General features: G+C 36.1%; 1 protein-coding gene across 4 annotated transcripts in view; it reads left to right on the plus strand.

Annotated features, from left to right (window-relative positions):
* The window catches only part of LOC5569059, a 288,587-nt gene extending 275,199 nt beyond the window's left edge, over nt 1–13,388 (plus strand). For all 4 annotated transcript variants that reach the window (XM_021843203.1, XM_021843205.1, XM_021843206.1 and 1 more), the window contains one exon: nt 12,449–13,388. In XM_021843203.1, coding sequence (XP_021698895.1) covers nt 12,449–12,455 — 7 coding nt within the window. In that variant the 3' untranslated portion in view covers nt 12,456–13,388. The remainder of the gene's footprint in view (nt 1–12,448) is intronic.
* Nucleotides 13,389–13,904: the final 516 nt, after the last annotated feature.

The following is a 13,904-nucleotide window of genomic DNA, read 5'->3' on the forward strand; positions in this document are numbered from 1 at the left end:
AGTGTATTTAAATCCGGACATTGCTTGTATATCGTGTAATTTGATAGTGTAGGAACATATTTACCAATAGATATTGAAAAGGAAGCTTTGGACATGTTATAAACATGTAAATTGAATAACAAGAACAATGCAGTGCATCGTTTTAGGCAGAAAAAATAAATGAATCAGTGATTGTTGCAGTTCGAACCACAGGCATTTCAGATCAGGTAATCAAACTACAAACTTCACTTACATTTAAATGTTAAAATGATTATATTGTATTCGCATTGCTTAAGTTATTGAAAGTGTTTTAAACTCTGTTGGATTCGAAGCCTCAACATGGTTTAATTTGCAAATTCTACGCTAAAATAGAGCTGTCCGGATTTTGATTCAAAAGTGTCCGGATTTATAAACAAGACTTGTTGAAGTGTCCGGATTTAAGGACAAGACAAGCTTCTGTATTTTAACCATTTTCATGACATAATAATGATTTTTATCGTAGAATTCATCATTCTCTCTAAGATCTATCATTAAACTGTTTGGTACATAAAAATATTTCATAAAATTCGAAAAGAAATATTTTGAAAATGCGGCTTAATCATTTGTGACAGCTTAAGTGTCCGGATATTGATGCAGCACGGTAATCGTTCGTGTCGGACGTCATTTCGTCGTGGTTCAACTTTAACTCAGAGTAAACGATCGGTAAACGCGCGAACATCGTTTGGTTGAATAAAAAGCTTGTGAACTATATTTTTATAGAAAGTGTCAATCATAAGTATTGAAAAAGAGATGTTTTAAAAGTTTGGTAACTCCCCTGTTGTTAAATTAGTTGGAAATACATATTTATCGGTGCATAAATAGACTGTCCGGGAATATGAGCCAATGTTTGAAGACCCGGACATTATCATAAAGACCCACGTTTAACTAGTGTAAGTGAGTTTCCGGAAAGAAAAATACTAGAAAACTTGAAAAATAACAATGGAAAGCGTAGTGAGTTATCGGAATTCTATTGATTGTGAAAAAAAAAATCGTGTATTGCTTTCATAATAACAGTTCGAGCCACATCGAATGTAGTTCAAGCCACAAGCACTTAGACTCAGGTAATGTAACCACTAATATTACGAGCGTGCTATGTATTTAACATTGTAGGGCTAACACAGACATTAAGTTTATTAAATGTTAATATTTTATTGTGTGTTGATACGATTTTCATTTAAATTAAACAAATATTGCATGCTATTACACAGATGTCCGGATTTTGATTCAAAAGTGTCCGGATTTAGTGATCGTTAGCATCAGGTGTCCGGATTTACAAGACATGCTCTAATATTTGAATGATTTTTAATGTTAAAATCCTGGTTTTTACCAAAAATTTCCTCACTTTCGTGAAGATCTTGCTTGAAATAATAATTAAAACAATAGTGCATTAAGGATTTTCTTAAACAACTCGCTGATATCCGAGTTCGAAGATTTGTGTCGGCATAAGCGTCCGGGTATTGATGCACCACGGTAAATCAAATAATAAAAAAAAAAAACAATAATATGAAGACAATCTCTTTGCATTTACATTCATCAATATGTGTTTATCAATAGTCAAAATTTTATTGAATAATTATCGCTTTCATGAATTTATTTCCAACTATTAAATCAATTAATATTATTTATTATTTATTGCATTGATAGAAAAACAACTATCTCCATATAAGGCAGTCAAACTCCTCTATTCCGTCCTTAGCGTTGGCATAGAGACTAGAGAAAGATCAGACCTTATATAACGTAATGCCGTCGTTCGGGGAAACATTAGTCGTAAGGGTAACTTTGGGCCACTATTTTTATAAAAAAAAAAATACAGTCAAATCTCGCTGAGTCGATGTATGAAAGGACCATCGACTCACGGAGAAATCGAGTCATAAGACAGAAATGTTTTGGAAACCTGTTGGAAAGGACCATCGTAGCATAAAAATTAACAAGGCAGGCTCTTTACTGATGTAAATATCAAGTTTGATTGTAAACATGTGACGTCACTCCTATGATTATACGACATTTCCCAGAATGACGTTCCCCAGAACGACATTCCCCAGAGCGCCATTCCCCAGAATTGGACATTCCCCAGAAATCCATTCCCCAGAATGGGACATTCCCCAGAAAACCATTCCTCAGAATGGGACATTCCCCAGAAAAAAAATAACAAGAGATCTTTGAGGTGTTCAAATCCAGGAAAATGGTAAATAGTACCGTGGTGCATCAATACCCGGACGCTTAAGTCAACACAAATATTCATATTCTAATATGAATGTGTTGTTTTGGAAAATCCTTAATGTTGTAGTGTTTTGAACATTGTTTAAAACGAGATCTTCACGAGAGTGATGAAATTTTTGTTAAAAACCATGTTTTTAGCTTGAAAATCATTCAAATATTGAAGCATGTCTGGTCTATAAATCCGGACACCTGATGCAAGTGTTGTCTTTAAATCCGGACACTTTTGGATCGAAATCCGGACAACTGTTTTAAAACATGTTATTTTGTTTAATTTTAACGAAAATTATATCAACAAACAATCAAAAATAAATCTCTAATAAACTTGATGTCCGCCTTTGCCGTATAATATCAAAGAGAATAGCACGTTTGTGATATTGATAGTTTGATTACCTGAGCTGAAGTTTATGTGGCTTGAACTGCAGTTGATGAGGCTTGATCTACTGTCAAGGAAGATATATTCAATTTATTCAACATTCTTTTGAATTCTGATAACTCACTACACTTTTCATAGTTATTTTTCAAGTTCTCTCTTGGTTTTTCTTCCTAGAAACACACTTACACCAGTTAAATGTGGGTCTTTTGAACCATGTCCGGATCTTAAAACACTGGCTCGTTATCCCGGACAGTCTCTTTACACACCAAAATAACATGTTTTCAGCATTTTTAGCAACAAAGGAGTTACAGAACATTCAATATATATCTTCTTAAACACTTATGATTGAAACTTTCTATGGAAATATATTTCACTAGCTTTTCCTTCATCCAAACACTGTTCGCGCGTTCGTCGATCGTTGAACTTGAGTTGGGGTTGTACCACGACGAAATGACGTCCAACATGAACGAATTATTTGTTTTTATTTTTAATAATTATTTGACAGTGGTTACTAGATTAAAAATAAATGTAAAGTGACCAGCACTGGTAATAATAAAGGCAGAGATTGAAAAACAAACAAATATTCACTTAATTTTTACATTAATTAGTTAATATAACCAGAGTGTCCGGATATTGGTACCGTCCGGATTTTGATTCACCACGGTAAATAGTGAATGCATCTAACTGGAAAATTCGAGGAAAACCATAATTTTCATAGGTAAAACATTTTCGCATTGTTTTTTTTTTATTTTTAACGGTAGGACTTTCGGTTAGTTGCAGTCTTTCATTTATTGAATGGAGAATCTTTAAATCAAAAATTCTTTAAAATTAACCACCTATGGTCGGAAATGTAATTCGAACCATTTGGACGATTTTTATACTTTTTGACGATTTTCTCAAGACATAATATGTGTACCATCCCTAATTATTTAGACAATAAACCTAGGAAGAACAGCATATGTTCAAAAGAAGGGAGAATATGCCATGAAAGCCGAAAAACAAATTCCATTAATTTACTTTGTGACATATTACACTACACCAATCTCCTTTTGAAAGTACAATTAGAAAGAACAGCCAATTTTAAAAAAAGGAAGAATAACTATGAAAACAAAAAGAAATAATAGCTTGGATCAAGTTTGATCATAAAACACAGTATGGCATATGTAGGAACAGCTTATGTTAAACGGTTGAGCTACTTTTCCTCGAATGTCGGTTTCCCAAATGTCGTTTCCCCGAACGTCAGTTCCCATAATGTCAGTGCCCCGAACAACCCGTTTCCCCGAATAGCCTATTTTCTGAAAAGTTTTTAGCTCTTATAATTATCATAACTTTTTGTGTTTCGAGGTGGTAACGAACCGGTCATAATGAATTTGACAAAATAATATTTTGGGTGAATTGACGTCTGTGTCCGGAATTCGAAGCTTCTAGGAATTCGAATCAATTCAGTAGGTACATTTCTTAACGACAAAAAAAATAAACTACCAATTTTTTTCCACTCTTTACAAACGTATAAAACCCATTCTGGGGAATGGTTTTCTGGGGAATGTCCCATTCTGGGGAATGGATTTCTGGGAAATGTTCCATTCTGGGGAATGGGTTTCTGGGGAATGTCATTCTGGGGAATGTCGTTCTGGGGTTTGACTTTCTGGGAAATGTCCTACAACCACTCCTATCGTTCCATATACTGTCCGGTTGACTAGATCATTTTTTTCGCAAATTTGTTCGATGTGGATAGGAATGACCTAAGACAAGACGTGTCAGGTAAAAGTGCAAAAATGAAACCAATTGCCTGTCAAAAAAGACCACTCCTCATTGGCCGTTTTGGCAAAGGCCTACTTTCACATCGTGAGTTGAATTGCAACAGGGCACTTTGTTGCTAGCCAGGCCGTGTTGCTAGTTCATAAATTAGGGTTTTCAGCACAAGTTTGAACATTTTGCATGAGATCTTTTTGTTTCAAATCTTTTAAAATTTGATGTCAAGTATACCGCATGTGTTCCTACAATGCAAAAATAAATAAAAAGAAAATAATTGAAAGCAAAACAATGGTATTTGTTTCAATTAAATCTAAAAATATCGCCGGTTTTCATAATACACCTGATTTTTTTTTTAAACCTAGCATCCTCTGTTGCATTGAATGAATGAAGCGTGCAAAAAACTACCAAATTATGAGCCTTGATATTGAAAGTTGTTCAGAAGATTTGCTTAAAAAGGATACTGGTAACACTGGCTTTTGCATCGTCAAGGTTATCGACTGAAAAACAACGAGGCAGTCTTAGTTGAGCTGTCACGTCCTGTCCTAGGGAATGACGTCGTCGAGTAGCTGTCAGTTTTCGGAATATATCATCTTTTTAATATAGTACACCGTGGTAGTAACCATGAAATTTTGTTTTGAAAATGGTTTCATGAGTCTATATAGAGACATGAAACATCGACTCAGTGAAATATGACTGTAATACCAAAATTATAAGAACATATGGGGGAACAGACCTGATGTAAGACTCGCCCCTCACGCCGAGGACCTAGGATTGAATGCCATCCCCGAGATGGTCACGAGATGAACAAGTCCAGGGCTAAAAATATCGGTCATAAAAAGACAAAAATATGAGAACAATGGAAGGTATCAGGTATCAGAAGGCCGGCTCCAAAGGCAAGTTCCCCACTAGTTGGGAGATTTGTGCCATCGCCATATTTGAACCTTTTTCATCATCTACCCGTTGGGAGAGGAAAGGGAATGGAGGATGGGAGGAAATAGGAGTGATGTCCCTTGAAGAGCGAAGATCGCAGAAGCGAAGTAAGAGCATGTCTCCTTACCACAATGGGTTCGAACAGCGCCCTAAAAAGGGCACTGCAAAACGCATGAGCGTAAAGAGAGCTATTGCTCATTACCACAGCGGGTAAGAGAATAACAAAATTTCCTGAAGGTTCAGGCTTCTGAATTCAGTTTTACTTAATAAGTGTTTACCAAGTGATCATAATCGCATTTACGCAAAAACTGGACAGTTACATACAGTCAGTGACATAAGTTACACACTCAATCTGTTCGGTAAAAATAACTGGGTTTTTGAACTACCGAAAAAAAAACAGTAAACTAAAAAAATGTCAAAAATCGAATAACAGAGATTTTTCACTGAAATTTTGCAGAGATTTCTTTCCAATCATATATCGATAAAAAAATAAAACATGGTGAAATTTGCTTTTCAATTACGCGTGGCGACAGTTTTTATTTTACTGTCTTTTTCGGTAGTTCCAAAACCCAGTAAAATTTTACCGACCCCAGTAATTTATCCTAAGTGTGTAGTAACCAAATGCTGTTTTTCCATACAAAATACCCAAGTTTGGGGTGCTGTATCTCAGCTTCTGGTAGTCAGAATTGGCTGAAATTTGGATGACGAACTACAAATAACTTGAAATTTTGCCTGTAAGGAAATAATTACATTGCAGTCATTTTACATTGAGTTTCAGAGGGTTGTTCAAAGACAAAAGTAAGTAACCGAGAGACTTTGTAATTTAATTCTAAAACGGTAAATAGATGCTATTTAAAGTCACCATTAGGTAAACGAATTTCGTTCACTTGGAAATCCTTTAATTTTGCAAGGATTTTGTTCAACCAACTAATTTAACTCAAACTGGAAACATTTGTACAAAGGTTTTTCCAGCAGAACGAAGAGCCTTCTTGTCTTGCGAGCCAACTTGAACGACTCTGATCCAGCTGTACGGCGTCTGTTCCAACTCCTTCTACATTGTTTCCTGGGTCTAGTCAGATTGGAATTCCACCATGGGGTCCCTCTTGTAATCTTCACAGACCACAGAGGACATCCTTCTTTAAAAGCTTTCATAATGTAGGATGTTGTAGTATCAACGGCATCATCGAAATCACTTGGATTTTCAATGGGCGGAGAATACCCATGAAATTTGATCGCAACCAATTCAGTGTAGAGTTCCCAGTTTGTTGACCGGGGATACTTAAAACGCAAAGTCTGCGCAGTTTCATTTGAATGTTCAAAGAATATGTAGCGATGATCAGATAGTGATTCCTCATCTGATATATGCCAATTCTTCAACTCGTGACCGATTCTATTCGAGCAGAGTGTATGTCTAAAACTTTTTCTCTAGCAGATACCATGAAGGTTGAGCGATTGCCTATGTTAAGTAATCCAAGATCTGTACTTTTCAAGTATTCCATCAGACTGGAGCCTTTTAAATTGATATCTGAGCTGCCACAGATGATGTGATGAGCATTGGCATCACTGCCCATAATCAGCGGAAGGCCTTTTGTTACACAGTGTACGACAACTCGTTTGAAATCATCCGTTGGGAATGGCTCATCATGTGGTTACTATACCGAACAATAGACGTATTTCCAATTGAGGTCACCAACAGAAACATCGATTGTGACAGCACATACATCTCTGGTAGTTAACTCAGAAATGAGTGTAGCAACGATTGCTTTATTAAACAGCACGCATGCACGAGGCATGACACGCGAGTTCGCCATTTCATTTTTACTGAAAGCAGCGAAAACTGGGTCCACAAGGCTACCTAGATAGAAGTTTCCCTTACGAAAGTAAGGTTCTTGAACTACCTCCACTTGGGATGTACCAATTTGCATGAGCCTGCAAAGATAGATCGTTGCTGTTCTTTAATACTGAAGATTGATCTGAGCTATCCTAACCGTAGCCACCACCTAAACTAGGCAGGATTAAGCTTTTTGCAATCTCAGCAACGAAAAAGACCAGCAGCGAAAAAACCAGATCGGTATCTACTGAAAGTCGCCAAAGGCGAAAAAGCACAAATTACGACTCTATGATATTACCAGAACGCCACTACCCCGAATGTCATTACCCCGAACGCCATTATCTCGAAAGTCATTACCCCGAATGGGTCACTACCCCGAATGCATAACATTTTGAGACTAATTCTGATCAGAAGGTAGGTTGATAATTGTACGTCTCTAATGAACATTAAACGACTTTGGCGTAAACAATATTGTTTTCAAATATTAGAAAATAAACACATCTTTAAAGAACCCCGCCCAGAACCACGTAACAAGATTATAACACATTCCTATCAGCAGCAGTTAAAATAACAGAAGTTGATACAATTTTGTTATAAAGATGGCTTTGTTCTCAACTTGTTATATTTTTAGTAACACATTTATAACAACATTTGTTATATTTTTGACATCGCATTTATAAGTTTGTTGCAAATAATATCCGATGCCATAAACAGTAACATAGTTTTCAATAATTTTGTTAACCTGTAACATCCTTGCAACACATTCTGTAATAATGTTGATATAATTGTTACACGGTTTGTTATATTTTAGTCTGACTTGGTGCAAATTTTGTTAGAGTCTTTGTTATTTTTACTACTAGCGGTACATGTTTTAAAACAACTGGTGATATAAAAACACCATATCAGGGGAACACATTCTGTTATAATCTTGTTTCTTCCATCTAGTCGGGTCGGTTTCCGTCTTGGTATCTTAATGAATTGTCCGGTAACAGGAACGGCTCCTAAAATAATAATGTTTCTATCTACCAATTGACGATTAACTGAAGTCGATATCAAAGTAGCTTGATTTTATTATCGCTATAATTCAGCAACTGATGGATCAACTGAATATTGTAGTTAATGTTACTATGTCGGGCAGCTTTTGGCCACAGTCACTTCAACTAAAAAGTGGTGAACATAACATAATACGAGTTTATTGTTACTATTTTGCGGCATAGTGAAGTTAAATATGCCGTGATGGTTGAATTTACTATGTTATTTCCATCTTCTTCTTTTCTGGCATTACGTCCCCACTGGAACAGAGCCTGCTTCTCAGTGTTCTTATGAGCACTTCCACAGTTATTAACTGAGAGCTTTCTATGCCAATGACCATTTTTGCATGTGTATATCGTGTGGCAGGTACGAATATACTCTATGCCCTAGGAAGTCGAGAAAATTTCCAACCCGAAAAGATCCTCGACCGGTGGGATTCGAACCCACGACCCTCAGCTTGGTCTTGCTGAATAGCTGCGCGTTTACCGCTACGGCTATCTGGGTCCCTAATGTTATTTCCATCAGTGTAGTGTTAATTCTTAGCCAATTAAAACAATCGCTACCGACACAACGTGGCTATCTAGGCTATTTGGAAAAAGGGGTTTAATATTGATGACTAACTTCTGACGTACCCCAGCAACCAGTGTAATTTTTTCAAGATTTACAATTTTCAAAATTATGTTTAAAGATGAAACAACGTTCAAAAACATCATAATAGACCATCATCAGTTAGAAATTAATAAGAAAAAATCATCTTATTACCAAATCGTATTGATTTCCAAAAGTGTCCAAAGCAGCCCCTTTTTTGTTTTGAAGGACACATTTTTATAAGCTATCCAAGCAATTTGTTTATTTATTGATGGATTTGCCTCATATTTTGCACATTTGTTAGGCACATATACAAGAATTATCAAAATCAATCTATAATTCTCAGAGCCACAGTTGCTTAATATCAATCATATCAGCTGACGGCTTATGCTCTAAAACTATTAATATCACTTACCAGCTATAAATATCACTTTGATTTGACAACCAACAGCAGTGATGCGACATCGCACTCAGATCATAAGCACTGCAGAATGAGTGATCACGTGGTAATTACCCATGCTATTAATGTTTTTCAGTGACCAACACATAGTTTCAATCTATCTGCAACACTGTCAAAAATTTCGTACTGATAAATCGCCACTTTATTTGCTTAATTTAATGCTAAACTTAGCCCATCAGTGATATCTATAGGCTATCGCCATCAAAGAACTAGTGATGGAGCAGACAGCATGAAGTTGATGTGATTAGGATGGTTCCGAATTGTATCGCAGTCGGCCTGTACAAATCAGCAAATTTTAAGCGTTGATAGTGACAGCGAGCAACTCTGCTCAGAGAGTTGCATTAACCTAAGAATGCTAATGTCGCTACTGTTCGTGTTACCAACATCTAGTTTGCCACGCGCTGACAGCTTGAGTACCGGTCCTCAAAGTGTCAAATGAATTTTGAAATCATCCACTACAACATGTCATCGAACAAACAATGAAAAGATACCGTTAAAGGTGATAATGAACTAATTCAGTTTTGTGAGAACAGCGCCATTAGCGTTCTAATACTAATATTTCTATTGCTCAGAGCTACAAATCCTCAAAGTTGAAGAATTTGGAAAAAATGTCAAAAGAAGCCCCATTTGACGGTAACGTAATATAAGCTACAGTCTGAACGTAGTATAAGGCGAAAACTTCAATTACACGATCAATGAGTAATTCCAACCTAATTCGAAATGCAGTTCTTACTCTTCTTTTAAACATTATTGGTAAGCGATCCTTAGCATGATATGATGAAATGCTCTCACCACAAAGATACATGAACGTACGAAATGCGAGAACACGGTATGCACCTAAGAGCGACAGCTTTAAGATAATAAAGAACGGAGTGGACTTCTAGGGTACCGGGGTTCCACTATGGCACCGATTTTATCCGTCAGTGTAATTTCAACTGCCAGTATTACAGTTTATGGTCGAATAACAACGCAGTCAATTGATGCCGATGACTTTACATACCACTATGGTATCTTCTGTAACCAATATTGGTTCTATGCCCTAGTTGTTTGATTTACAACCATATCCCAACTGGACCCTGCACTTACCTAACCATTCACTGTAGCTGGACAGAGGATGAGCGAAACAGCACTTTAGAGAAGGTCAGATGAGCAACCCTCCACAACTGGACGATGAAGTGTGCTGTGCTTGCAAGGCAATCCTGTCCCTTGCTCCCATGCTATCTTAATAGAGATTCTCATAGCAAACGTGACAAATCAACCGCTTAATTAAATTTCATGCTAATTAAGTGATTAGCTTGTGGAGATAAAATATAATTTATTGTTTGAAACATCCACAGAGGATGTAAGCTCTGCAAGAAATGGCCTCAGGATTCAACTATGCGTTAGAATCTTTAAAGGGGTGACTGTGTCATTAGATACGATTCCAATTATTGGTCTGAAACAAAAAGCTTTGATAAATTTGAAAGGAAGGGTAGCCGAGTTCAATTAATTGAAAAAGATAAAATTACTTTGTAATTTCCTATCTTCATATCTCCTAAATGTCTGTCATAAAACGGCCGATTGGGTGACAATACATCGAAAGGAAAAATGTCGAATTCCAAAACGCCGAAAACAAGGGAACACAAAATTATTGGAAGGATGATTTCCTTCCACAATGTCACTGTGTTCCAAACGTCATTCATAGCATAGTTTATCGAACACGACTCGTGCTGCAGAAGTCATCATTATGCACCATGTTGTGTAAACAACTATTGTTCTGGAGAAAACTTGCTATAAAGTGTCACAAAATTTGCACTCCGTAAAAATTGTATGAGGCAGCTTTCATACCATATTTCTTTCAATTGAGTGAGAAAATGTCCCATATTTATTATAGGAATGTTAAAAAATGTAGAACTTTCCAGTGTGAATCACTCAAAATCGACCTAATTGTGATTTACACCCCATTGCTTTTCGACCTTTCGATTCGACTCATGATTAATATACTTAGCAAACAAGAGACCATCAAAAGATCACTGGTGAAAATTTCTCAACGGCGTTTGGCAAAATAATATATTTCTCAAGAAAAAGTAGATGCCAACAATGACCCTTCTGAAAAACACATGTGACTACAAATTAATACTTTTTAATTATGATTCGTTGTTTACGGCTAACCAGACGAGTAGAAGTTTAACAACTACCGAAAAACATATACTATGCAATTGGATGAAATGGACAAATTGATGTGAAATTTGCGAAAAAGTTACACGTCTTCTCGGTGAGAATCGAACTCACTACTCCCTGTTCACTATATAGCTCTACACCACGAGAGGACTCATAGGCGCAAAAGTTAACCTGAATTTGATTTCAGCTCAATAATCACGTGGTCCACTTTAGCAAAGCGCACCATTTTTGGAAGAATTAGATGCCCATCCAAACACAACGCTTTTTGTTGTATATGCAATGTCTAGCCGAGAACGCATTACTTGCTAGGAAATACCACACACTACTCGCCAACGACGTGCTGCCTGAGATTTGTATAGTGCGAGCTCTCAATGTGTCGCGACGTTACGGAACATGAGTCCGTTGCTCGATGAATGCTTGTAAAATTATGATTCGTGGTTTATGGCTTCCATTCGGCGAAGAGCGACCCATGGGATCAATGTCCTCCAAAGCACATGAATTTCTATTGAAAATGTGAACTTCAATTTATACATGTAACACCTGAACTGTGTGTACATGAAAGACACTGTTGATAGGTTTCCCATATTAGCAAAAGAGTATTGCCATCAGTTAGTTATGTATTCCAACGTTATGTAGCTTAATATAGAGTCAAAATGCTTAACACCTCACCTACGCTAATTAAAACAGTACCGAGTGTAGTTAGAGTCTAAACCGTGTTTCATGAACATAATTCAAACGTTTAGTAAGTACAAATGTTATACTTTAGTACAAGATAGATCGAAGTCGTGCTCACTTAGACATCAATCGCTTAGTGATTTAGGTTTTTGTATCATACACTTAACTGTTTGGTTTATTTGCTCAAGGACATCATACTGGTAAATATTATTTTAAAAAAAACTCATAACACCACAGAACGAAACATAATATCTCACAACCACTTCTTAGTTTGCTTCAAAATCAATGTAGCTGCAATTCTGAACACAAAACACCACTAATGAATGCTATCTTTTTTCTCTTTCTTTTTATATTTCATTCAACACTCTTCAAAATGGACACCAAAAACCATTCGCAAAACGAGTAGGTTATAATCTCGGTAGTACCTTACACCAACACGAGCCCGTCGAGATTCGCGCAATCTTCCTCGCTCCAACTGATGGCGAGCACGTGTTGTCGTGTATATAGAGTTCGGAAAATATTATATATAAGTACCTATGTTGCGGAAACAGATACGATAAAAAGCTTCTTTTCTGAGGGTGCATGTAGAAGCGGAATATATATTAGTCGAAAATGAGAAAGTTTTTTTTGTGTACTTTTCAACATAGTTAAATACTTCATTTATGCTATCATATCACAAGACATTTTTATCAACAAAAATGCATAAATGACTCTCTGTTATCTAAAAGTTTGTACGCAAAACCTTTCAATTAGGTTTAATGTGAATTGTACCAAAGTTGTTTCTTAAATATTGTCGATCAATACTAGAATTTTGGATTATACATATGACGCATCTTATCAACGTAAGGAAGGGATCACTTTTATACATCGTTCAATGTAGGATCACATTAGAATCGGAATATACCTAGAATACTTTAGAAAATGTTAGAGTAGGACCCAAGTAAAACGAAGAGCTTTAACTACGCCCGGTACGCTTTTCATATTTTGATTGAAATCATATTTTCAATACTAAGAAAACCAAATCAGTACTCTCTGATATGCTGTTTTATATTGTTGATCCATGAATAGTCTATAAAAAAAACCTCAACCAGAATAGAGTCGAATTTTATAAGCTTATTTTCCTACTCGAATAAGACCAACGAAAAACTTCAAGAAGGAAATTTCTATCCCTAGTGAAAAATTAGCGTCTGGAGTGTAGTTGAAAATACTCAATATGTGAACAACTTCGTTCATATTTTTTATTCAATTATATCTGATCAAGCTAAAAGATTATATCATAAGTAAACTTTCTATGCATCCAATAAGTAGAGATATTTGAATCAAATAAAATTTAACTATAATTCAAATGATAAAACATGGTTTCAATTCTTCAAAAACCCATCTCGAATTCGAATCTTATTTCGTATACCTACTAGATTATGTACGGTTACTTAGACCTCGAAAGCAATCCACATCAGCTGTGCGCGGTAGTGAATATTTATGTCAAATAGTTTCTTCGACTAAAACGAAGCTCGGCAAAATATTGAATTACAGCCACATCTCTGGCTATATTGCAACACGTCAATCGCATATTCAGTGTAGTGATAATAAAGTGATAACTCGTAATAATATTTTCGCTCCAGACAATGTTAAATTGCAAACAGCTTTCGTGAGTCTCAGATGATTTTAAACTGATCCAAACTTAATACAGTCGCCTCTCCACATCTCGATATCGAAGGGACCATCGAGATATGGAGAGATCGAGACAAAGAACAATAATTTTATGAACACTAGATTGATTACTAGGAAAATAATAAACAAACAAACTTCATTTCAAATTTCCAAATTTTGTCTGAATCACTTAAATCTGGTCTAGTAACCTT

This window comes from Aedes aegypti, chromosome 2, assembly GCF_002204515.2.
Source record: "Aedes aegypti strain LVP_AGWG chromosome 2, AaegL5.0 Primary Assembly, whole genome shotgun sequence".
In the NCBI taxonomy this organism is placed as follows: Eukaryota; Metazoa; Arthropoda; class Insecta; order Diptera; family Culicidae; genus Aedes; species Aedes aegypti.